We start from the raw sequence: 24,988 nt of genomic DNA, 5'->3' as shown, positions 1-24,988 counted from the left end.
TTTTTTTCCACCACTAGTTCCTCCTCCTCCTCTCTCCCTCCCTCCCTCTGCAGCGCTGCGCTCTCTCCCATCCTCCAGTCAACCACTCGACCAAACCAGGCCTGCAAACAAGCCGCAGCCACGCCCCTCATCAAACTTGCTCTAAGACAAATGAATACTGATTAGCTCCGATTATCAACTCTGATCAATAACCTCTGTAGCTCCTCTCATATGATTTATAACCACGATTTAATACTTTTACATGAGATTAGATTAAACTTTATTGTCTTTGCATATAGTACAGCTTCATACGCCACGAAATGCAGTTTCGCATCTAACCAGAAATGCAGATAGTAAAAAATTAACCCAGCCATAGAGAACAAGCTATGACTGCTGTTATAAAATGTTTAGTAAACTGCATAAAGAAAGGAAAGATTCATTAATCACCTATCAATTAATGTCTCGGTTACTTTTTAGCCAAAAATGCCAAATGTATTTCAAATTCTGTGTTTTTTCTGCCATTTTAAAGAACAATTATTCACAGATTAGCAAAGGAAATAAAAAGTACATTTATCAAGTGGAAGGATTTGAGTGACTTTGAGAAGGGCTACACTGTAATGACTAGACAAGTGGGTCTCTGAAACTGCAGCTCTTGTAGCAGGCATGCAAACTCCTCACCTTTCGGCGAAATTCGCCGTTTTCAATCCAAATTGGGTGACTTATGTGATTCGTGCAAATCCGAGGAGAAAATATTTGGGGGGGGGGGGGGGGGGGGGGGGGGGTAGCCTACTCGTTGACTTTTATTTTAATATATTTTAATAATATAATAATATAATGTTCTATATACCGTAAATCCTCTAATATTGGCCTGTATTCCATTAGCGGCCGGGTCTCCAACATTTGCCGGTCTCGCTGTCAGCGGAGGTAAATAAAGGCCGGTCATCTCGGCGGGTCAGGGTTTCGGCGGCACGGTGTGGGAGGATCCCCTCAGCGGGACCTCTCCCCGGCGTCGGCCGGCCCCCGCCGGGCGCATTTCCTCCGTGGCGGTGCGCCGCGACCGGCTCTGGGTCGACCTGGAAGTGCTCGGGGCGAAGGTGGCTCGTCGGCTCCGGCCGCGAGCTTTACAGCGACCCCCCGCATCTCACTTGGGGTCCCTGGGGTCGTGGAATCAGTGCTCACTGCGCCCTCTCTCCGTGCGGGGAGGGACGGGTCCCACTCGCTCCCGGCGCGACTGCCGACCGGCAGCGGACTCACTGTCCTCAGTGCGCTCCGACCGCGTCGCGCCGCTCATTTGTTGTTAATATTCTGTATGCATACCATGTTATGGTAACGGTACGTTTTCAATAAATGAACCTAGTATTTTATAGGTTCAAATAGACACAAAATCTTGTTTTTATTCATTCTACTCGTAGTTCGTTTTGCTCAAATAGAAATTAAGGCCTGCCTCTAATTCTGGCCTCCTTCCAATAAAGGCCTGGACCGCGATGTGCTTGAGTAAAATAAAGGCCCGGCAGTGAAATATGCCCTTCAGGCCCGAGGAAAAACAGCCATTGAGCTGTTCAGGCTCAATGGCTCAAAAGTTTTTTTTTTGGTAAAAATTAGTGAATTTGTAGTCTGTTGTCTTTGTAAATCTCTGTTTACCAAGGGGGGGGGGGGGGGGGGGTGTTCGTGGCCATTTCCCTCTTCACACTCTTCTCACCTTTTTGACCCCTGACCAGTTTGCATGCCTGTTGTAGGCTATTCCTCGTCTCCAGTACCTATCAAATGTGTTCCAACGCAGAAAAAGTGGTGAACAAGTGACATGTTTACGGGCGGCAAGGGCTCACATGGGAAGCGAAGATTGGTCTGCAGTGTGATCTGATCCAACACGTAAGTTACTGTAGCTCAGACTCCTGAAAACGTGAACACAGGTCCTGATATAAAGGTGTCAGAACACACTTTGTTTGTTGTTGGATTGCCTAGCTGCAGACCGGTCAAGGGTGTCCATCCTGACCCCTGTCCACTGCTGAAATCACCTACAGTGGTTTAGGATAGGTTTGATGAACACAACAATAAGTTCAAGTTGTGCTGGACAAACATGGGTGGTCCGTAGAGGCCCCATCTCACAACTTGCAGGACTTGAAGGTTTTGCTGCTAACGTCTTTGTGACTGACACCACAGCACACCTTCAGAGGTAGTGGGGTCCTTGTCCATAATGGATTAGGCCTGTTTTGGCAGCAAAAGAAGGGACTGCCCAGTATTAGGCAGTTCATTAGTCATAACATCAGTTATGTATAATGTTTCTCTGTTCAGGTTGAACTTGTGATCCCTCATTTCTAACCCAACACCACGTCCATGGTATCTTTGATTTGGGCAAATACCATCAGTGCAAAAATGAGTCTAAACACAACAGATGTTGTTTGCATTCATGGCTTGTTTTATGTTTAGACATTTTGCAAGATACATCCCTGTGTGCCACATGACACATGCACTAACCTGATCTTTAAGATACGGTATATATGACCTGCAGATGTGGTGTGAATAAGGCCAGGCACGTTTGCAGACCTGCATCTCCACTGACAACCAAAAGAATGTAAATCATCTCTGTGGGGCTGTGGGCTTGTCTCAGCTTCCCCTCTGATCTTCAGTTTGGTCTCTTTTCTGTCTTCACGTGCTTTCCCTCTGCTCCAAAACTTTAGTTTAGAGTATGTTTACCATTTCAGAATACGATTGATTTCTGGTAGGGAAATAATATATGTATTTTGACATTAAATAGCTTGAGACAATATGATTTAATCTCCATAATCTCTCTCTCTTCATTGTGTGTAATTACAAATGTTCATTTCAGTCTTGATATTCAGATTGATTGGACCGTTAGCGCCACCGTGTGGTTATTTCAACGGTCGCTTCCCTCCTGTCTGTTGATTGGCCGTTTGCGATCGCGTCAATCAACTGTAAAGTGGGCGTGTCTACAGGGTATTTCTTTCGTATCGTCATATTATTGGTTTGAGTCATTCCCTCCCTCGATGTGATTGGTCGGTTAAAGACTCGGGGCGGGTGGAACCTTCCAGAGCTGGGCGTAGCAGGAACCGATGTTAACAATTTTTCTGGCATAACTACGCAGCGAGGCTTCATGCACCATTTTCGCTGTTATTGTAACGCAGTAGTCATGGATTGTTTAGGTTGAATGTAGCCGCAGAGACAAGACGACACTTTTCTCCCGAGATTTTGAAACACTATCGAAGACAAAGCACGTACTTGTAAGTAACTATGGCAACCTTGCCGTCTAACGGAGGATTCTCAGTGAAGCCAACGTGACTCTGCTGCGTCTAGCCTCCCAAACAGCTAGCTAACACAGCTAGCTTGCTAAAATGACATCATGTGAGGTGAAACTTAAACGATAAATGCTGATGTTTTAATTAAAACAACACTGGAACATGCTAAATATCAGAACAATGTGAACAATTTTCTATATATAAGTATAGATCCTTTCATCTGAATCACTTTGCAAGAAGTCAACTTCAGTCTATGTTGAAAACTCATAATTTCGGGTATAGTATTGGTTTGCAGCTGTGAGGGGATGTATTAGCTTCAGTCTCACTTGTTAATGTGTCATATTTCTCTTCTCAGTAACTGACCAACAGTCCAACCAAACCTAATAATGGACAGCGGAGTGACAGTAGTTACCAGTCCCTTTGTGAATGTGCGCCTAACAAGCACCACCTACTGCTCTGAGGTGCTGCGCAAGTTCAACAGGGGGATTACTATAGTAGAAATGAAGGTGTGTTCACCATGCATCACACAGAACTTCTCACCACACCCACAAGTTGTATTGTTTGGGTTTTTGAGCCCTTACACACACCCTATTTCGAGGTAATTGTTAATTTATGCTCGGTGTATGTTTTATTACATTTTCAATTTTGTTGTGTTGAACGTAGGGAAATCTGGAGATGATTGTGGGCACACCTGCTTCTGGCATGGACTTGGAGTTATACAGTACCTCTGACAAGTTCCTCCTGAACATGGATAACAACGAAGCTTTGCTAGGTTCCTACCCCGTTGATGATGGCTGCAGAATACATGTATGTGTCTGTTTGAAACTACTTTAAGAACAGTAACCCAGATTACTGTCATAACTGTTGTAAAATACAAGAAGCAACAGCTTTTCTAATTGGTCCCTCTGTGCAGACAAAAACAAGTGTGCTTCGGATAAGGTCTCATGCATTTTTGGCATCTCACGTTATGTAAAAATGTTTTCTTAAGACTTAAAACATTGTCCTGGTGTTTTGATTTTCTAATACAACTACACGTTGAACCGGTGTGTTTGTGGTTCATCTTGAATTTCATTTTTTTGTACAGGTTATTGATAGGAGTGGAGGTCAGGTGGGCGAGTTCACTGATCTTTCCAAAGTTGAGAAATTTGAGCTGTCAGACGAAGCGTATGAAAAGAAAAGAGGTAATTAACTTTCTCTCAGTTTGTAACTGTCATAACATCGACATTTTCTCTGCCTTTGGTGTTAACCAAGATGTGTTTCTCTGCAAGATTTTTGCTGAGTCAGTCCACTGAAAATGTACTATTGACTATCAATCTGTGAATGTAGACAATAATTAAAGGCCTATTTGCTACTAAAAGTGATAATTAGTTATAATTATATATTTAATTTTATGTATTATATTGATTATTTTGAATATACAGTTATTGTTTGTTTGGAAATGACTGAAAAAAGATGCATGGTCTTTAGAGTCCGTTTTGAAGTATGTTTTTTTTTTATTTCCTCAGACACCGTAAGGTCACGCATGAAGGAGCAGGGCATTGGTCGCTTCAATGACGAAGAGGTGGCCAAGAAAAAAGCTGAGGCTGCCGCTCGGGAAGAGAAACAAAAGGCTGCTGCCGATGCGATTCCTGTTGGCAGCCGCTGCCAGGTACAGGTCCCTGGGCAACCCACGAAGCTTGGCACAGTCATGTATGTTGGTAAGTGTGGATAAAGCTTTGGTTTACTTTCGCTGGGACAGTTGTTGAAACCCTGTGCAACTAAGGATTTTCTCTCCAATAGAACAGGCTTTATTGTGATTTATGGTGACTAAGCCCCCAAATCGCAATTAATCCCAGTAACTGCTGCACTTCTGTTTTTTATTGTGCTGGTGTTTGTTTTGTTTCATTTTGCCTGCTTCTCTTGTAGACCGTAGATTAGCATGGAAAGTTTGTTATATTTTATCTGATATGAGTATAACCAATGTCAAGTTTTAAAATTACAATTTGCTTGTGTACTGAGGCAAATATTTGTCAAACTTCAGGTTTCTGCATTGGAATGAGTTACAATCAACCATCTATAAGTTTTGTTATTCTATGCTCTAGATAGTAATAAGATGGCTTGTAAGTACCTAAGTGAATCCCTTATTGTTCTTTTATTTGAACAAATAAACTAAAAGGTTTTCATTTAATCTCTGTTTTCTTGTTAGTGCCTGTTTCACCAGTCTATGGTAACCGATATAACAAACACTGTTATGTTTATTGCAGGCACAGCAGATTTCAAGCCGGGCTACTGGGTTGGTGTGAAGTACGATGAGCCCCTGGGAAAGCACAACGGAACGTAAGAACTGCTTTTTAAGACATAATGAAAACAAGTCAGTTATGTTTATCTTGATTTTTACATTTGTTTTACTTTGTGTCTCCACAGTGTCGAGGGGAAGCAGTACTTCCAGTGTGAGAACAAATACGGCGCATTTGTGAAGCCTCTAAATGTGGCTGTGGGAGACTTTCCCGAAGAGGAATATGGTTTAGATGAAATGTAGGAGTGTATAGTTTTTCTGCCTCAAAAGTGAAGCACCAGTTTCAAACTGTTACTTACTCACCAAGCAGAGAATATGAAGATTCATTTTGTGTAAGTCTTTTTGGGGTTTTTTTGCTTCTCTGGAAGGCATGATCCAAAGGCACCTTCGACTCAAGTTCCCTTTCAGCTACTACAGTGCAACGTGACTGTGGGGTTATTATAATAACACAGGATTATCACAAAAGAGGAGCTCATACTAACTAAGACTAAGATTTCAGAAAGAAAAGATTGTTTTTGTTGTTGCTAATCCAACGTAGCTCTGTTCAATTTCTGTACTTGTTGCTATGATGCATTCTCATGCGTCTTGTGTGTAATCTAACAGTCTGTTCACAGTTTAAATTAAATTCCTCCTCGTTTAGTTACCGTCGGTGTGTACAATGATGATTGTATACAAGTGTGTATAGTGAACTGTAGCCTTTTTTTGAAGACTGTAAATTGTTGACAGATCAAGGTTTAAGGTTTGGAAGAGGTCTGTTGAAGGAAAAATCAAAAATCATCCTAACATGCTTTGATACTTAAATAAAAAAATGGCATTGTTGCTTGTATTCCTGACTACTCTAGTTAGTTAGTTTAATTGGATCCTGAATATTTGTTTGACTCCTGTTTCAGGTTGTGAAATGGATTTCAAATACTCTTTCAATTTCAAATTATACTTCAAAAACATGTGCATTTATTTTTATATCTGCTGTTTCATATTAATATGATACGTTTCATTCATACAGCTGAGGTACAATCTCTGTTTGCACTCATTACATGTAAATTCGTTCATAACTAGCGGGTCTTTTAGTGGAGATGATAAATTCTGAAATAGTTTGTTTCCAAACATGTTGCGTAATTATAAATGTGCGTGTTAGATTTACAACGTGCCGTTAGATGGATATTGTTGATTAGACATTATTGAAGCCAGGTCGGCACAAGGAAAAGCAAAAGTAGTTTCCGTGTTTATTGCTCTCCCTGTTATCATCATCACAACACTCCACTTTACAATGTGCATTTCAAATGAATGGTATGCCTTGTTAATGCTTTTTTTTTTTTTTTTATTGTCCTCCAAAACTTAAAGAAGAAATGTAAATTATCTTTGTTGTTTCCTTTGACTCAAGTGTCATGGAAAATGTGCTGTTATTCTCTTATAAAGACTGATGCTCTCTGAGGTGCTGGTGTTACTACTGTATGTTCCAAAGGGTAATTAAACAATTTGCCAGTACACATGGCTTATCGGTTGATTTACTACACTCAATATTTACTCTGTCTACTCATTATTTAAATCCATTGTATGATATCCCTCCTGGTCGAGGAAACCCTCAATTCTTTTCAAAGTTTTTACCTTTGAAGTCAGGTTTTCTTTGTCTTGACTTTCATGTGTTGAATGAAATGTAAAATCCTTTGAGGTAAATTTTTGATTTGGGATTTTATAAAAATATAAACATGTAAAACATTAAGATGCAATTTTAATGCAAGTGAATTAATTAAAGTACAACTAGTTTTAGCAATGTTTCAAGTAATATTACACTGAAGAGTGAAATACACAGAAATACTTGAATATTTTACACTAAAATGCTGCTGAGTAGAAACATAAGGTATCACAATATGGATGATCTCAAGTGCAGCATACAAGTATCTACAAATTGTATATGGGCACAATTATTATGAAGATTTAATCAGGCATTTTGAGTTAAATAATTAGTATTTACCTGCTCCTAACTCCCCAGGGCAGTCTGCAGTGGAACTGATATTTCTGCAAGAGATAAAACAGAACAGAGGTATTTCCAAAATATTCTATAAACAGTCAATTGACAAGCAGAGAAACTAAAGAGGAGTTGAAATCCGCTTGGCAGGAAGATCAAGGGAAAGATATTACAGAAAAACGGCCTTAAAACAGATTCATAGCTCTTACGTCTACATGAGACTTCAGTCTGTCTCTTTACAACACAAGGTACGTCATTCGCACTGGTCTTATATTTCCCAGATATAGATCTTTTATATGAATGTCAGTGGCTTGCACCAGCATCACTGGGTCTTCTTGAGATACAGTATCAGAGGATTTTAGAATATTTTCCTGACCTTATCCTAAGCAAGCTGAAGATCAGTCTGGCACAAAGATTGATCTTACTTAACTGGAAAAATAAAAAAGCAACAACCACACACTCAAACCTAATTAATGCAACAATATCTGGAATTAGAGTAGAATACATTCTCCTTATAAAACCAAGAAGAGAGATTTTATAGGATCTGGCAACCTCTTATAGATTATCTCTGCCAGAGGAGAGTTTCGGTCTGAATGTTTATCATCTCTTCTGTTTCCCTCTTTTTCTTGGGGAGGCATGTTTCATGATGTTTGTCGTTAATGCGATGATGATTTATTCTATGCATATTAAAAACATCTAATATGTTCTAATTTTAGCTTCATGCTGGTTATGGTGTTCAGCGTTTGTTTAGAAAGCTGTGAGCTGTTTTGTTTTTACTGGGGTGATAATTTTATGATTTGTGTTCCTGTGCAGAATGTCTCTCTATGTGTTAAAAATGTAATAAATAAAGTCTAAAATTATTTTAAAACACAAAATAGTGCATGTTCCTTTTTTTTAGACAGCAGATTCGTGAGCAGACGAGGTGTTTCATGCGGTTTCATCAGCGCTGTCACCAAACTCAATAAATATTTATCAGCCTCACTTTTCTTCATCGCTCCCCTGAAGACACACGTCACTCTAGTGACGCTACAACTGAACTCTCGCGAGACGGAGCGCAGTTTTCCCAGCCAGCAGTGTGGCGTGTGCGTGTGTGCGCGATAGAGACGAGGAAAGATGGCGACGCAGGAGAGCGAAGCAACTAAAGCTACCGTCAGCAACGGCGAGGTAAAATGAATGACACTCTTTTTGGGTTTTATTACTTTCCACCTCCAAGTGGGAAGTGAGCCGGTTTGTTCGTTCGAACGTTGTGTGTGTGCGACCGTTGACGTTTAAACGCGGTAACGGATCGTTACACGAGCCTCAGTGACGTTGTCAGTGCCGGTTGGTTTTAAAACGACCCCCTCCTGCCGTTGACGATGTGTTGAGAAATCCCGACTGCTGGCGACTGACGGCGGCGTTGACGGCGAAATTTCTCCCGAAAAACGTACAATAACACAGGACTTGTGTTAAATTTAGTTGACCTAGAGTGTGTTGGAGAGAGCCGGCTGTCTGCTGCAGTGTGTCAGTTAGCTATCACAAGGCCTGAACCTGAACAACGCAGCTGGGCTTCACTAACCAGGCCAATCAACCAGCAGCAACACACATTTCTTACCTCAACCCAAACCATTTCCACTTGTTATTTACTCGCACTAATTTAAGAGAAAGCTTTTGAATCAACAGCCGTTTTCTTAATTTAGGTGACGATGGTTTAAATGTCTGTTGAGCTTATTTAAAATTAACAAATTGATTGAATCAGATTGAGCTTTCGTCAGATTTGGCTAAACCTTGTCTCCTAAACTGTGCTGTTAGCAGTGGCAATAATAACCTGGTGGCTAACTATTATTTTTCCACAGTGTGACAAATGCTCATCACAAGTTAGCAGAGGTCATTGTGACTCATCACTCTTCAGAGGCAAACCACTAATCTGACTCAATCCACAAACCCACAAATATTTCAAGACACACTAATGTTGATAAAAAACAAGGCTGTGAAGCTGCAGCAAATATCTATTTTTAACAGAGATACTTGAAAAATAGCTCAATGACTTGTTCCAGGGCTTGAGTTTTGTTTTTAAAGGTCCTCATCTATGCTTACAGTTTTAAATCTAAGGTTTCAATTCACTTGCCAAAACATTAGGCACATCGCTAAAAAAAAAAATCCCCTTCATGACTGTTAAAATGCAAAATTTATGTTTTAACAGCATCAGAAAAGTGGTAATTCAACTGTATGAAAGACTGGATTGAATTAAGCACATAGGTGATTATGTTATTTAGCCCACTGACTAAAATGGGGTTGTCAAAATAACAGAAACATGTGTCAACACAAAACAGTAGTACTATAAACAACTGTCTCCAAAATCAGTTGAATCGACACCTCTCACAGTTATTTTAAACAACTGCTGACTACCGTAACCTTCATGAATAGGATATGTTTGTTTGCACTGGTGTACCTAATAAACTGGTGAGTGAATTTATAATGTAAGTAACAGCTTAATGACTTACATTTTGACTCTTTATGTGCCTTTTATTGCTACGATCTTACGTCTAATGTATTATTTGACCTAGTTTAGGTCCGTCTCTGATTTATTGTTGTTACACTGAAGTCTGGCACGGTAGGTAAAGACAAATAAGATAAGACAAAGGTAATTCCCTGGTAAACTGAATCTCTCTTAACATTTTAAGTAAAATATCCATGGTTATATATCTGTGTATTTTGGGCAACAAAATATTTTTATCCAGATAATGTGTGGAAGCTATTCTAGATATATATATATATTCAAAAAGGCAGTCTTTTTCGTTTTTACAGCTCGTCAGGTGTTTATCTTCCTGTGAAATAACTGCTTAGCTCTGTGATTTGAATATAATGTAATGTGGATGCGAGCGTGGCAGAAACTAGGACAAGGGTGCAACACGCACCAAGTGCCTCTTTCAAAATAAGAATCGCTCCGTCAGGATAAATGCGCTATTAGTTTTAGACGGGGCGCTTATGTAGCTGCCACACTGCCGGTGAATCTTTCTATGATAATACCCGAGGGAGAAGCGGTGAGCGGTGAGAGTAGCCAAATTTAACCACATGTGATTGCTCAGCTTTTGATTTTGATTATTTTTTTGTTGATGTTGGCACCACACTTATAGTAGTGTCACTGTTAGCAATGTTAAATTCTTAAATCCTTCTTGTTTCTACATGTTGAAGATGACCTGTATCGTCAGCAATGTTTGGTTTTTATGTAAATTTTTTTTTACCAGGCTTATTTTTCATTACCAGAGCAATCTCTGCTTCTCTGTGAACAATTGACTTATCTAAACTTTTTTTGTCCTTTTAAAGCCCAACACGCCGGCCATCTGGTGTGAACCATTTCCTCTGAACCCCCCCGAATAAGTGGTTAATTGTTAAACCTTGGTCAGAGCGTGTAAATTATTATCCATAGCTGGAAGAAATGACCTGTTTCTATTGTGGAGCCTGTTGTTGATCTGTCTGTGTAATGGTTATTACCTTGATCTCTGCAGGAGATAATAGATAATAGAATTGTTCTACTGTAACTGGACAGGAAGCGGCAGTGGGGGGGTTTTTGCAGAGCCCTATTTTGAGCCACTTTATGGCCCTGAAATGTTCTGTTTAGGATGTTGCTAGGCCTTACGCATTTTCAGTGTCTCGGCCTTTCTTGGCGTCTCGATAAAAGATAGGATCAAGTTTAAACACAAAACATTTTATCGGCCTCAAGTGTTGTTTGTTTGTTTGTTTGTTTGCAGGGGCCAACCGCTGGTCTCCCCCTGTGTTGGCGACAACAAGAGAGATAGATGTTTAGATAGTGGACGAGTCTCATGACTTGGCATGTGCTTGTCTATTGTGTCGGTTGAATAGTGTGGCCTTGTCGAATGGGTTGGGGGGGGGGGGTGTGGACGTGGCGAAGGGTGAAACCACGTTAAAGGGCGAGCTAATTGGCAGTTTTAACCAATCGCATGTGACCTTTAATATAAATGCTGATGCTCACACAAATATGATCTTTACAAGTGTTATTTAAATGGACCAAAACTGCAAAGAATCTGTTTTTTTTCTTTTATGTCACCCTCTTAATTTGTGATCATTGTCAGGCTGCAACAAGAACAAATTTCAATTAATTAATTATTCATTTATTTTTCTTTTAAAATAGTTTAAAATCTCACTTTCCTCACTTTTGTTTCATGTCTTAGAGTAGCTTATAGGAAATGGTTTTGTTTGACAAGAGAAGTCCAAAGCACAAATTAAATAAATCAACAGTTAGAAACAATAAAGATGTCCCACTATGCTCCAGGAGATATTTAGTTTATTTATTATTTATTTTGCACAATCAAGAAGCCTGTAATACTTTAAGTAATTTAGCTTGGAGGGATGTTTTTTTTTTTTTCCTTAATGCTTTCCAGAGCTGTTCAACTGTCCAGTTCATAGGCCCACACTTGATTTATTGTACTAAATACAGTTGCACAGTTGCACACGTGATCTAGGACGATACACATCTTTCTTTGCGTGACACGTTTGACGTAAAACATTAGTGTTAATTGTTAAACCTGTTAAGTAATTTACTGTGCGGACGCATGATGAATGAAATTCTAGTTTTGCACTTGCAGTTACACTTTAACTGCTCATTTTATTCTTGAGATATCCCCCTTGCTATGACTGGATGTTGAAGATGAATCAGTCTCCTTCTTAATTAAATCATTATATCATTCCTTTTAGCAACGTACAGTGATTTTACTGGACTCCTAATAGATGAGTAGTCTCCTCTTTTCACTGTTCACTACGTGTTGCCACCGCTGCGTCATGATTTTGACTTTCTTTGGCTACTCTGACGGCGTTTCTGTTTGTATGTTGTTGTTTTTTTTTTTTTGTAGGTGAGCAGCAATGGCAGTGCTGCAACAACAGATGACCAGACTGTGCAAACAGCTGAAAATGCACAGGACCCTCAGCAGCAGCAGCAGCAGCAGCAACAACAGCCAGCACCCAATGCATGGCAGGTCATTAAAGGCGTCCTCTTCAGGTGATTTTTATTTTTATTTTTTTGTCTTTCAATCTGGCGCAGTCACTTTTACTTTCACAAGCAGAGAGCCAGCCAAGAGATAAAAGCTTGAGCTGATGCTGCAGTTGTAATAATTAACAAAATACATCATATCAGTGGTGTCATAGTCCAAATGAAAGAGGGTTTTACTTTGTAAATTGTAGCATAAATGAGCCAGATGAAATGTTTATTGGTGGATTTCTGTGTGGTAAATTCACACAGGAAACTTAGTTGCTGGAATTGACAGGTTGACACGTGTCAGGCCTTTTAACAAATCTCTTATTAATGTCTGCTTAATGTTCATTACATTGTCCACTGTATTCACTCTGCTATTTAGTAACTGCTACTCACTGACTCAAGCATCCTTACATCTGGAGTGAAAGAGTTTTGTAGGTAGTTTAACCTGACTTCGCTGCTTGTCAGTGGTTATTCCTGTTTGACGGACTGTATAGTACATCAGATACAGGTTTTTTTTTTTTCCCCTAAAGAAATGTTAATGCAAACCAGTGTTTTTGTAGCTTAAAGCAGTATTGTACATTTTTGGCACCTCGTTTGAATAACAGCCTTTGGTTGGTTTTTTCCTGCCTTAGGCAAGCAGCTATCGTGCCAGCCAGTCGGCAGCCACTCGAGTAAAAGAACATTTATTAGCTCCAACAAATGATGTAGCATTAACAATTTAAAATCCCTGTCTTTGGCACTGACGCACTGACGATTTGGCAACACAGGAGCTCTAGATGTGTATCCTCCTTCATGAGTGCATAATTCTGTTTTCATTAGTTGTAATGTAGCTGTCCTCGCAAAGACATGACTGTAAATAAAAATACATTTCAGACTTTTCACGAAATGTCTGCACATTGATATTGAGGGCTGCCAAACCAACCATGTCAGTTTAAACGCCCAATATGTCAGAAAATATATTGAAGAAAACTACAAGCGAGTTGGAAGTTGTACAAGTCAAAAGATTTATCGTTTAATTTACAGTATTTTCTTATAGACAGACAAGTTTTCTTTTTTCACCCATCTCCACTTTATGATGCTGGAAAGAAGTCTCTTTAAAAGTCTGAATGTCATGTAATTTGACTGGATACAGTTTAATCTGATTAGCCTCCTTGTGGTTTCACTCGCCTGTAGCAGCTATTCACATCTCAAGAGTTTTCAGTGTTAGTCTATGCAGTATTTGTCCATTTCCCAGAAGTATCAGTAATAAGCCCTTCTGGCCTTTTGCTCCTCCCATTTTATATTTTTTTTCTTAATTATTAACTTCAATCCATTTTCTCTGACACCGTTTGCCCTTGTTTCTCCAGAATCTTTATAATCTGGGCGATCAGTAGCTGGTTCCGCCGAGGGCCGTCTACTCCAGACCCCAGCACACCAGCTGGTGCCCCCCGGGTACCCAGCAGGAACCTCTTCACCAAAGAGACCCTCATGGTACTACACCTGTCCTCTCTTCATAAAATCCCTACTGCCTTATATCAGTTCCCAGCTGTTTTATTAATGATTTACTGTTGAACTGCTTCAGCCTATTCCTAGACATCCCTAATACTCTGGTCCCCTGAGCAGCTGGACATTTTGCCAGTGTTATCTCTCCCTGTCAGATTAACTGGTTCATTCCCTCCTGACAATATAATGTCATAAACACCTTTACTTTCTCACCCTTGCCTGCAGGATCTGTACGTGTACGTGTCCCAGGACGAGGTGTTCTCTGACTTCAACAACACAGATGCCCTGTTCTGGTTCCACAGGGACCTGGTCTATGGAGACTGGGCCACAGGGGAGGATGGAGACGGCTGCTATCACCACTATAAGGAGATGGACATCCCAGAGGTGGGGGGAGGGGTGACTGAGGGAGGAAGAGGGGTGCCATGTGAGAATATAGAGGAGGGATAGGAGAGACAGACAGTGGTTAGATCGTGAGAAAGAACAGGTGTTGGTTTGTAGATTTAGGTAGCAGGCAGAAAAAAAAAGTAATAATATAGATGTGTATTTGTGTGAAGCTCTAATACCACTTCCTGTTTGGTTGCAGGAGGTGCAGCACAACGGTTCCCTTTACATACATGTCTACTTCACTAAAAGTGGATTCCACCCAGACCCCAAGCGAAAGGGGCAATATCGCAGACTGGCAACAGTTCATGCAACAAGAAGTAAGTCCATATGGAAAACACAAGATCCAGCAATAGAGTGAACATTTCAAAGCGTTCAGTTTTCAAACCTGTACTTTTTTTTTTTACTCTTTCAGTGATGAATAAGTTCAAGCGGAGGAAGTTTCAGAAGACCAAGAATCTACTCACAGGAGAGACAGAAGTAGATCCAGAGATCATTAAGGTCAGTAGTTTTATCTTTTTTTATGGAATATGTTGTGAATGAGGGAACAGAGTGTAATGTAGCTGCCTCATGTTTGGTCTTTCCTATTTGTCATTTCTGCTCCGGTGTTTTGCAGTTTGTCTGTATCATCTTTGTATGACAGATCATATTTCTGATGCAGTGTATTTATTTACACCAGTACTTCCTTGATACAGATCAATTTAGTCATTGATTTGGAGTTGGCTGACTTTACTTCTTAAGAAAGATTTGAAAAAGAAAATCTAAAGACTTTAAAAAGAGGATTTTTGCTTTGTTGAAATAGACTATGACACATTTATACATGTATTTATAAAGCTGTGATTTAAGTTAAGGCTATCTATCTAAGTTTGGACCAACTGTACACCACATCAGTAGTCTTTTCTTGCTTTTTTCTCACTTTTTTTTTGTTGTTTTCACTGACTAATCAACTGTCTGTGAAGGTTCTCAGTCATCCAGGTCATGGTATATCCAAAAAAGGTTTAAAAAAGGCAACTGGACTTGTAGAGTTTGTTCAGAAGACGTTTCACCACTCATCCGAGTAGCTTCTTCAGTTCTGGTGGACTGGTGGGAAATCTGAGGTTTAAATAGGAACTCCTCCTGAAAAAACTTGCTTGTTATGCTAATAACCAGAAACTGGTGCAGCTAATTTCCCTTAACGACTGGGTACTTACCTGTAGTGGAGGGGGGGGACTGTGTTGTCCCTGTCCTCTTTCCTATGAATGGTTCTCTAACGACTCTTGTCCGTCAGAGGCTCCAGTGTCAAGGTGTGAATGAGGCTGAAACTTCTTGGGGACAGAAGTTAAAACTGTATTGTAAATAGATGGCAAATTAAATCTCAGTCCACCTCCTCTGTTTAGTGAAGGTTTTTCCAGTTTGACATAGATGGCTTCCTTTACTCCTCTTTCAAACCATCTGTCTTCTCTGGCTAAGATTTGGACGTTGTTATCTTCAACTAATCAACTGTGTTTCCTCACAGCGGGCAGAGAGCCATGGTCCAGTGGAGATTATCTCGCACTGGCACCCCAACCTCACCATCAACATGGTAGATGACCACACAGCCTGGGTGAAAGGCTCTGTTCCACCGCCTCTAGACCAGCGTAAGTTTACATGATATGTAGGGCTGAAACGATTCGTCGAGTTACTCGATTAACTCGATTACAAAAATTGGTCGAGGCAAAAACTCTGCCTCGAAGCCTCGTTAAATTCCTATGACGCGCACTATACGCGCAGGGATCTGATTGTTCCACACGGACCGTTGTTTTGGAAGCACCTATGCAAGCACACCACTAGCGCGTGATACATTTTGAATTTAGTTGGCGCGATGGCGGAGAGTAAAGATGCCCATAAACGGCAAAAAATGTCTAAAGTTTGGGATCATTACATTCTAAAAAAGGAAGAGAACAAAGTGCAGATACTGCAAAGTAGACCTGGCGTACCACAGCAGGACAAGCTCAATGATCCAGCATCTGAACAGAAAACATCCACATGCTGTTTCACCAAGCGTCGCTGAAACAAGGTAACGTAACCTAAACCTATACATTAATGTTCGCTGATTTTAATCGCATACTGTATGTAGCGATGTCATGATGCGGTTTGACTAGATATGATGTTTAGCTTCAGGGGCGGAGTGGCAATCGGGACGACCGGGCCAGCCGAAGGATTTACGCAGCGGATCACAAATTGAGCGGCCGCGAGGCGAACGCGACCGGCCTGAGCTTATCAGAATCATTGACGTTACTAAATTCTCCGCGAATAGCGGCCAAATACTCCCATATACTCCCCTATTATCATAAATTGAGCGGCCGCGAGGCGAACGCGACCGGCCTGAGCTTATCAGAATCATTGACGTTACTAAATTCTCTGCACCCTCATCTCTCTCACTCTTCCTCACGCACAGCACGCGTTCACAAACAAACACACAGGTTGCTAGGTTACCATAGCAAATAGGCTCACCCCAGAAATTATGTATTATTTGTTAGTAGCCTAATGGTAAATGCTGCAGGTGTAGAAATCTACATAAAACGGATATTTACTTTGATGTCAGGGCTAGATTACAACATGAAACTTGTTGTGCATATTAATAAATTAAATTGCTTTTTGTTTTACAGTAAGTTTGCTTAACTGTATTGTTATGTAATTGTTGGCACTGGCACTTTTAATGGGTAAATTGCAATACATGGGCTTAGTTTTGGAGCCAAATGTTGGAGTTGGAGTTCTCTGTTTTTTTGAGAAATAAAAGGCAAATGCTTGATCATTTTACAGCCACATAATTTTCGTTATGCATCATTTGTTTTGGTTGTTTAAAAACGTAAAAAAAATATCCGATTAATCGATTAATCGATCGATAAAGTGCTAGATTAATCGATTACAAAAAGAATCGATAGCTGCAGCCCTAATGATATGTTTAACGTCACATCTGCGATTGAGGTTGTTTTAAACCATGACTGACATTTCAACTCTTCTCTAATACTAGATGTTAAGTTTGATGCCGTAAGTGGAGACTACTACCCCATAGTGTACTTCAATGACTACTGGAACCTTCAGAAGGACTACTATCCCATCAACGACACCCTGGCAAATCTCCCGCTGCGCCTCAGCTACTGCCCCCTGTCGCTGTGGCGCTGGCAGTTGTACGCTGCCCAGAACGCTCGCTCGCCGTGGAACTTCCTTCCGGATGACACCTACGAGCAGTCAGATGAAGATCAAGACTCTGTCAAGGTAAGAGGTCAAATGTCAGAGGACAAAAAAAAGTGGATCACATTTAATGATGTGAAGTACATGTTTGTGTTTGGGTACCTTGAAGTTGAGCTGCAACAATAATGGTTCTAGTTTAGATACTTTATCATGATACGCTGGGGGGAAATAGCTGATTGGGTCAGATGCAATGAAACGTGATCGGCATAGAAACATCCGTTGATATTTATGCACACAGGTTATTTTAAGCCGGCTTTATCTTCACAATATACATTGGAACATTTGAGCTCTTCTGTTTTCAGGCAGATTACTCTTGTCTGAAAATATATCCAATTGTCTTACAGTTTTCTGCACCTCACAGGACAACGTATTGTAATAAAGCAAAATACTTTCCATGTCATGAGCTGGTCAGGCTTGAGATTTAAACAATACACATTCTTTGCATAGGTTGCCCTCCTGGAAACCAACCCATACCTGCTGGGCCTGACCATCGTTGTCTCCATTGTGCACAGCATCTTCGAATTCCTTGCCTTCAAGAACGGTAAGATCCCAGCAGCCGGTCTGTTTTCAGGATTATATTTAACAACGTAAGCACTCTTGTCGGTCTACCTCAGCTTCACCTCTGCACCATCTCCTCCTCAGATATCCAGTTTTGGAACAGCAGGCAGTCTCTCGAAGGTCTGTCTGTGCGCTCCATCATATTTGGAGTATTTCAGTCTCTAGTGGTGCTGCTGTACATACTGGACAACGAAACCAACTTTGTGGTGCAGGTCAGCGTCTTCATTGGTCTCCTCATTGACCTGTGGAAAATCACCAAGGTCATGGATGTCAGAGTAAGTCACAACAGCCCTTTTTTTTCCCCCAAGCCTGTTATTTCTTGAATCAACACTGTTTCTGCTTCCTGTTATGCTGTCATTACATTTTCCTGTAACCTCGTATTGTTACTCTTCTCCAGTTGGACAGAGAGAACAAAATTGCAGGGGTTCTCCCAAGATTGATATTCAAAGACAAGTCAACATACGTGCAGTCTTCAACCAAAATCTATGACGATGTAAGTTGAACACTGGCTTGAATACACATCTCTTTGCTGGGCTGAATAAAACATCACAAGCACAAACAGGAATCTTTCAGCAAAGTCTTATTTTCTCTTGTCTCCTGTGAACAGATGGCCTTCAAGTACCTGTCATGGCTGCTCTACCCTCTCTTTGGCTGCTATGCGGTCTACAGTTTATTGTATGTAGAGCACAAAGGCTGGTACTCGTGGGTACTCAGCATGCTCTATGGCTTCTTGTTAACCTTTGGTAAGTTTGTCCACTACTATATATACACACTGTACTCTTTTTATATTGAGTGTCAGGCTTTGAAAATGTACACGCAGGCTGATGAAACTTACACAGGGCTTGGTGTGCTGAAGAAAAACATCATATTATACCTATAAAAGGAGGAGAGGCATATAAATGTTGGAAATAAAACATTTGAATTGGGTAATATTCAAGAAATGGAACAGAGCAAGCTTAATCCACACTGTTTCTTATCGACTATGAAGTTTAATAGATTATAAAGTACACTAAATCTCAAAAATACTAAAGTGTCTTTAATTGAAAGTCAATAAAAAAAAGACACCTTACCCAGAACCCTAAGCTGGAAACCCCCTGAGTAAGCACCGAGGAGACGTTGGCAAGAAAAACTCCCCTTTAACAGGAAGAAATCTTGAACAGAACGTAGATAATGTCTGCTTGAGGTTGGCCGAGGACAGAGACTGAAAAGAAAAAGACATGTACATGGAAAAATGTGAAATACCTGCCTTAAGAAAACGGTTGTTACAAACACAAAGAAATTGATCCTGACTTCTTTTTAATTAACATAATTAATGATGATTTATCCCTCATGTACAGTGTTGGCTAAATCAGCTTTTTATATACTGCTTCTCCTGTCTCTCTGTAACTGTTCATTCTCTTTCTGTGTTATGGATTTTACTTTCCAACATTACTTTAAAGAGATGAGTCTGATTATTTTTGTCCCTCTTGATTGTTTTTGTGAGTGGCCGCGCACACAGCTAGTGTTTTCATACTTGCATCATGGTTACGCACCCAATTCCCAACAGCCTCCGCTAACATGCTGTGTATTAATAGACTTCATACTCGGTCGTGTTGCCTGCCGGCTAATGTGCCACCTGTGGGGCAGGAATTGTTTATATTATCTAACCAGCTCCTTCCTTTCTCTATTTTGGTTTTCAGGCTTCATTACAATGACGCCGCAGCTATTCATCAACTACAAAATGAAATCTGTAGCCCACCTCCCGTGGAGGATGCTCACCTACAAGGCCCTCAATACCTTTATTGATGACCTGTTTGCCTTCGTCATCAAGATGCCCATGATGTACAGGATAGGATGCCTAAGAGATGGTATGTTGGTCCCTCTGAAAAGTTAAATACGTGCCTATGAATAATATATTTAACTAGGAGCCATTTTGAGTTTGTATTCTGAATGAGGTGTAGGTGTTGCTGGAGGTGGTTTCAGTTTCAACTCATATCCCGGCGTGGTGGCATCCAAACTTCATCCTGAGAGTTATTTAAAAAACAATTTTTTGTTTAAAGGCTGGTCTCCTTCTGTTCTCTTTAGCAGTCTGAAGATATAGAAAATGTAGAATCATTGTTTCTACTGATTCTCTACTCGTGTGACGTTATAAGAACCAACTATCTAACTCCAACATTAGACTTCTATGTCTGCTTCATGTCTGCATTTGTTATGATCAGTCCTCTGTCTCCACCTAGTGTCTGCTCACTAGATGTTACAGATTTCCGTAACATGGTATTTATCAGGGAATATGAATATGAAAATCAGAGCTGACTGCAGAATATTTAAATTAAATTTCTAGATGTTGTTGGTGGCGTCATAATAAATCATCAAAAATTACAGGTTACTTAATCAAGGCCTCTGTCAACACCAACAGATTGAAAGCTTTCAGGAAGTTTTATTTGTTATTGTTCTGGAAATGTTTTAGTCTGACTGGGTCTTTCACAGGCGGCCGTGTGCCCCTCTAAAATGAGGTCCAGTTTAAAGAAGATTTTATTGATTGGCTGCTGCTGAAACATTTTAGTGGCTTTACTCTGGTGTTTTAAAATGTATTATTTTATTTTTATTTGGGCCAGGAAACTAAAACATTTTCTGAAAGCTCTGATATATCCAACATTTGGTACCTGGTACTAGGTTTGACCCTTTGTGGACTTTCTGATTGGTCTGCTGACCAGAGGGCTCCTTCCCTTTGTCAAGTCATGACTTCCTATGTTACTGTTGCTAGGTTAAACAAACAATAGCCATGCTGTTGGTCCGTTCCCACAGAAAAAGGCTGAAAACTTGTAATAATAGAGTCTAGAGGTAACGTGGAGGTCAGACAGCTAATATTAACCAACAGTGCTGATGTTGACAGAGATTCCTAATCTTTCCCCCGGTTTTGTTTCTTTCGCTTTACCCACATATTTGGACTGTTTGATTTCACATTTGTGAAGAATGGTACAGACCAAATAGGATTCATAACCATTTCTACTATCCATCCCATGAGATGAGAGTGTAGCATTAGTCTAGTTTTGTCAAAAGCATTGCACACACTTATATGGAATTATAAATCGTAGTGGTTTTGGTTTAAACATTACATCTTGGACATCTTGACTTATTTCTCACTGGACTGACGCCTGTTTCCACTCCTGCAGATGTGGTGTTCTTCATCTACCTTTACCAGCGCTGGATCTATCGGGTCGATCCCAACAGGGTCAACGAGTTCGGCACCAGCGGAGTAGACCCCACTCAGAACAACGCGGCAGACACAGCCGCCCCCGTCGCAGACGCTGAGCCCGCCGCCATCACAGACAAACCAGAGGGGGAGAAGAAGAACGATTAAGCAGGAGCGCGCGCCATCTTCCCTCCGTGTCCCTCAGTGCTGGGGTAAAGAGGACTTGTGGAAATGAGGCAGGGAAGGGGAATCGTTGTTTAGCTGTCAAGGACGCCGCTACAAAAAAAAAAAAAAAAAAAGCAGTTCAACTGTTCCCCCTCTGATTTCTTTGTGGATCCACAGAGAATCATAATCAGTGTAGACTTGGTAAATTCTTCTTTCTGTTCCTCGCCCATCCCTGCCCTCTCGTTTTGCAGTTCAAGTGAAGTAAAACAAAAACGTGATGTACTGTATTCTGTATGATTATTTTTTTCCAGAGGGTAACAGTGTCTTGGAGTAAATGTTCGGAGGGGAACAGGTCGCAAATATGCTACGTTTTTGTTTTTTGTTTTTTTTTGTTTTTATACAGGGAAGAAAGAGGCCAAGTGCAACTTTTGTTCTTTGTGTAGATTCCTTGTGATTTTTGTTCCTTTTCATTCCATGTGAGCACCGTGTTTTGGGTTGCCTGAAAACTGTGAGTAGTGCTGGAGGAAACTGGAAAGATCCTGAGCCACAATGGAGGTTGAGGACGAGAGGTGGTGGTGGTGGTGACTGGAGACAAGCGGGATGCCCCCTGTAGGACACTACCCACAAGACAATGACTACTACCCTCAATTTTAAACAAATGGTTAATGTTCTAAACTTGAACAGAAAAAAAAAAAAAAATAACAGCCTTGTTGGTATTAATATAAATATATTAATATTGTCAATGATTTAATTTTTTCAGTCACATTCTTTTATATGTCCTCAAACTGTACAGAGTCATGTTAATAATTCCATGTCAAAACTGTCTAGAAATAGATTTGCTGATTTTTATTAATTTCCCCCTCATCAACAGATTATTATTATTTTTTTTTTCCCCAATTCTCTAACATTCACGCTCTAAAACATCACCTTGACAGACACAGCGGAGACGGTCGAGTGTGTGCTGGAAGAATTACAGTGGCTCTTGTTTTTTATTTTTATTTTTGAGTGCTGTAAATCCTGAAAGGAAGAGGGTTCCATGTTGGTACATATTAAATTTTTTGAGCATTCATGTTTATAGTAAAACTAAGTGTGATTTAAAATGTCTATGCAAAGCTTTTGATTTTACCCCTTCTTTAATTTTAACTCATCGTTCTGGATTCGAGAATATATATATATTATTTTTTCTTTGCATGAAACTTTAAATTTTTTTTTTACAATTTCTCTTGATGTTGCAGGAAATACAGTTGGTGTGCTTATTCAGCATCCACATTACTGAACTCTTTCCTCCTTGAGTTACAGATTTTTACTTCTTTCATTGTTTATTATTCTAAATATTTCCCCAGGTGTTGTAAATCATCTGCATTTAAACACTTTTCTACCTTCGATTCACGTTCGCCCTTTTGCACACTAAGGCTGAAACCGAAACCAGTTAATGTCACTAAAAGTATCAGACGGTAAATTAAGAAAGTAGCTGCACTAATAGATTAACTAAGGCACAGTAGTAAGCGACATGTAAATTCAAATTTCAGAATTTTATTTTAATTTGCACGCCACGACGAAGAGTGTGCAAAAGATCTTAGACGGCAAAAGTAAAATTATGATTTTTAATCTTTGACGTGACCAAACTTTACCTTTTCAAAATTTGCCAAATCTATTTACTCTTCCACATGTTTTTCCAACACTTTGTCGTCTAGCTCGTCCCGAGTATGTTGGAGAACGTACAACAGTTCCTCTGCAGATTTAGGCTAAGTGTTTTCTTTCTCTTCGTGTCAACCCTGAACCTTTGACCTGATGGTGATAGATGTCATTTATTTTTTTAAATACTCTTTTTATTGGGTTTTCATTTTTATAAACACAAACTTTAGAAAACAAACAAGCCAGACAGCAAAACACAAGACAAAACAAAAAAGTCCCATCCCAAACTAACAGTGAACGACGTGCTATGTACAGTATATCTACATATATAAAAAATAAACAGAAGACTGGAGACAGGTAAACAAAGAGCACCTACATGGAATAAATGGAGAAGGCAAACAGTCCTCATCTTCCAGGGATAGTTAGCAAGTTATGACTTCTGTAAAAAGGAATGCAATGGTTCCCAGATCCTCCAGAACCTATCCGTTTTGTGATTAAGGTCATGGGTTGATAGATGTCATTTTAATCATCTACAGGCCCTAAAACTTTCATAGTGCTTTATATCTAAAAGCAGGTCATAGTAGAGCAGGTGGAAAATATTGATTTTGTTTTTTAAATCTTCAACTTTGGAAACTACACTTTGTGCTAACAGTCGGTTCGATACTTGGACTGAAGCCGAGTAACCAAAACTTGAGTTTCTGCTAATGTTTATCTATGATCTGTTCGTCAGAGTTTCAAATATTTGCATGTCAGTTTAGTCTCGTTATGAGGCTGTTTGACATTTACTCATACAAATGAAGCACTTGTGTGCATTTAATGACGCATAATGACCACTGACAGGTAAAGCGATTGACACTGATTATCCGGTTGTCGTTGACACCTGTCAGTGGGCTGGGGGTATATTAGGCAATAAGTGAGCATTTTTGTCAAAGCTGACTTATCAGCAACGGGAAGAACTGGTCGAGCGGAAAAGATTTAAGTGACTCAGACAAGGGCCAAACTAAGATTATCTCCAAAACCGCAGCTCTTGTGGGGTGTTCCCGGTCTGCAGTGGTCAGTATCAAAAGTGGTTAAGTGGAGGAAAAGCAGTGAACTCGTGACGGGGTCATGGTCAGTCGAGGCTTACTGGGGTGAGCGCCTGTAGCTCAAAATGATGTCTATAGCTGCAGATGACTTCTACCTGTGTCCACTGCCAAAAGTCCTTGGGTCCTGCTGTTCATGTTAGTTTGACACAGACCACCTACACCCTTTCATGGAAATGGTATTCCCTGACGACAGTGGGCTCTTCCTGAAGGATAATGCTGCCTTGTGAAAACATGATGAATTGTCAGGGGTTGGCTTGAGGAACACAAGAACCAGCTCAAGGTGTTGACTTGGCCTCCAAACTCCTCACAGTTCAATCCTAGCGAGTTCCTGATATGATTGATATCCAACAAGCACCCAACAACTTAAAGGATGTGCTGCTAACGTCTTGGTGCCAGGAGTTAAACCTCAACAGGTTAGGGTCCTTTTGGTGTCAAAAGGGCAACCTGCACAATGTAAGGTCACAATGTTATGGTTGACCTGTGTTTGTGTAAGACATAGCGATGCTGTGACGGTCTAATCTTGACTCTGATCTAATGTTCATTCTTGGAGCATTTTTTTTCTGCTTGTGACATTCAAAAGGAAAGCAGCGATGAGTGACCGTGTTGCAAGAAAAAGAAAAATTGAACTAACATCTAGATGAAAATGTTTTCATTTCTTATCCTGTGACTCATCAGCTGAGAAACTGACATTATTATCTCCCAAGATCTAAACACTCACTCTGATTAATGACACACTGAATCTGACTTATCACCCTAAAATGTCAATGCGCCAAATCCAAAACAAACACCATGTTTTTCTGACATCTCTGTATTTCTTATCTGTATGATCGGTGCAGCTGGGTTATCTCTGCTGC

At 40.3% G+C, this 24,988-nt stretch overlaps 2 protein-coding genes across 2 annotated transcripts; both read left to right on the top strand.

Annotated features, from left to right (window-relative positions):
- Positions 1-3,059: 3,059 nt before the first annotated feature.
- tbcb (tubulin folding cofactor B) lies at positions 3,060-6,993 on the top strand. Its single transcript, XM_084559390.1, has 7 exons — positions 3,060-3,218; positions 3,589-3,739; positions 3,897-4,040; positions 4,318-4,414; positions 4,739-4,930; positions 5,477-5,549; positions 5,637-6,993. The coding sequence occupies exons 2-7, from the start codon at positions 3,620-3,622 to the stop codon at positions 5,749-5,751; spliced, it is 741 nt and encodes a 246-aa protein (XP_084415516.1). The 5' UTR covers positions 3,060-3,218; positions 3,589-3,619; the 3' UTR covers positions 5,752-6,993.
- A 1,549-nt stretch (positions 6,994-8,542) lies between these two features.
- Positions 8,543-22,483, top strand: clptm1 (CLPTM1 regulator of GABA type A receptor forward trafficking). The gene is made up of 14 exons (XM_084559334.1): positions 8,543-8,638; positions 12,322-12,467; positions 13,790-13,913; positions 14,151-14,309; positions 14,509-14,626; positions 14,722-14,807; positions 15,802-15,922; positions 17,299-17,543; positions 17,967-18,060; positions 18,162-18,352; positions 18,475-18,570; positions 18,685-18,820; positions 19,757-19,924; positions 21,230-22,483. Exons 1-14 carry the CDS (start codon positions 8,588-8,590, stop codon positions 21,415-21,417), a joined length of 1,923 nt encoding a protein of 640 aa, XP_084415460.1. The 5' UTR covers positions 8,543-8,587; the 3' UTR covers positions 21,418-22,483.
- Positions 22,484-24,988: the final 2,505 nt, after the last annotated feature.

Source organism: Chelon labrosus (assembly GCF_963514085.1).
Source record: "Chelon labrosus genome assembly, chromosome: 13".
Classification (NCBI taxonomy): domain Eukaryota; kingdom Metazoa; phylum Chordata; class Actinopteri; order Mugiliformes; family Mugilidae; genus Chelon; species Chelon labrosus.
This window is presented reverse-complemented; position numbering and strand designations above follow the sequence as displayed.

Excerpts from the sequence above, each read along its gene's own strand:
- tbcb (XM_084559390.1), top strand. The coding sequence starts at position 3,620 with ATGGACAGCGGAGTGACAGTAGTTACCAGTCCCTTTGTGAATGTGCGC. Across the intron at positions 4,415-4,738 it reads AGCGTATGAAAAGAAAAGAG|ACACCGTAAGGTCACGCATG; the intron begins GTAATTAACTTT and ends TTATTTCCTCAG. Across the intron at positions 4,931-5,476 it reads TGGCACAGTCATGTATGTTG|GCACAGCAGATTTCAAGCCG; the intron begins GTAAGTGTGGAT and ends TGTTTATTGCAG.
- clptm1 (XM_084559334.1), top strand. The coding sequence starts at position 8,588 with ATGGCGACGCAGGAGAGCGAAGCAACTAAAGCTACCGTCAGCAACGGC. Across the intron at positions 8,639-12,321 it reads CTACCGTCAGCAACGGCGAG|GTGAGCAGCAATGGCAGTGC; the intron begins GTAAAATGAATG and ends TTTTTTTTGTAG. Across the intron at positions 18,061-18,161 it reads ATTCCTTGCCTTCAAGAACG|ATATCCAGTTTTGGAACAGC; the intron begins GTAAGATCCCAG and ends TCTCCTCCTCAG.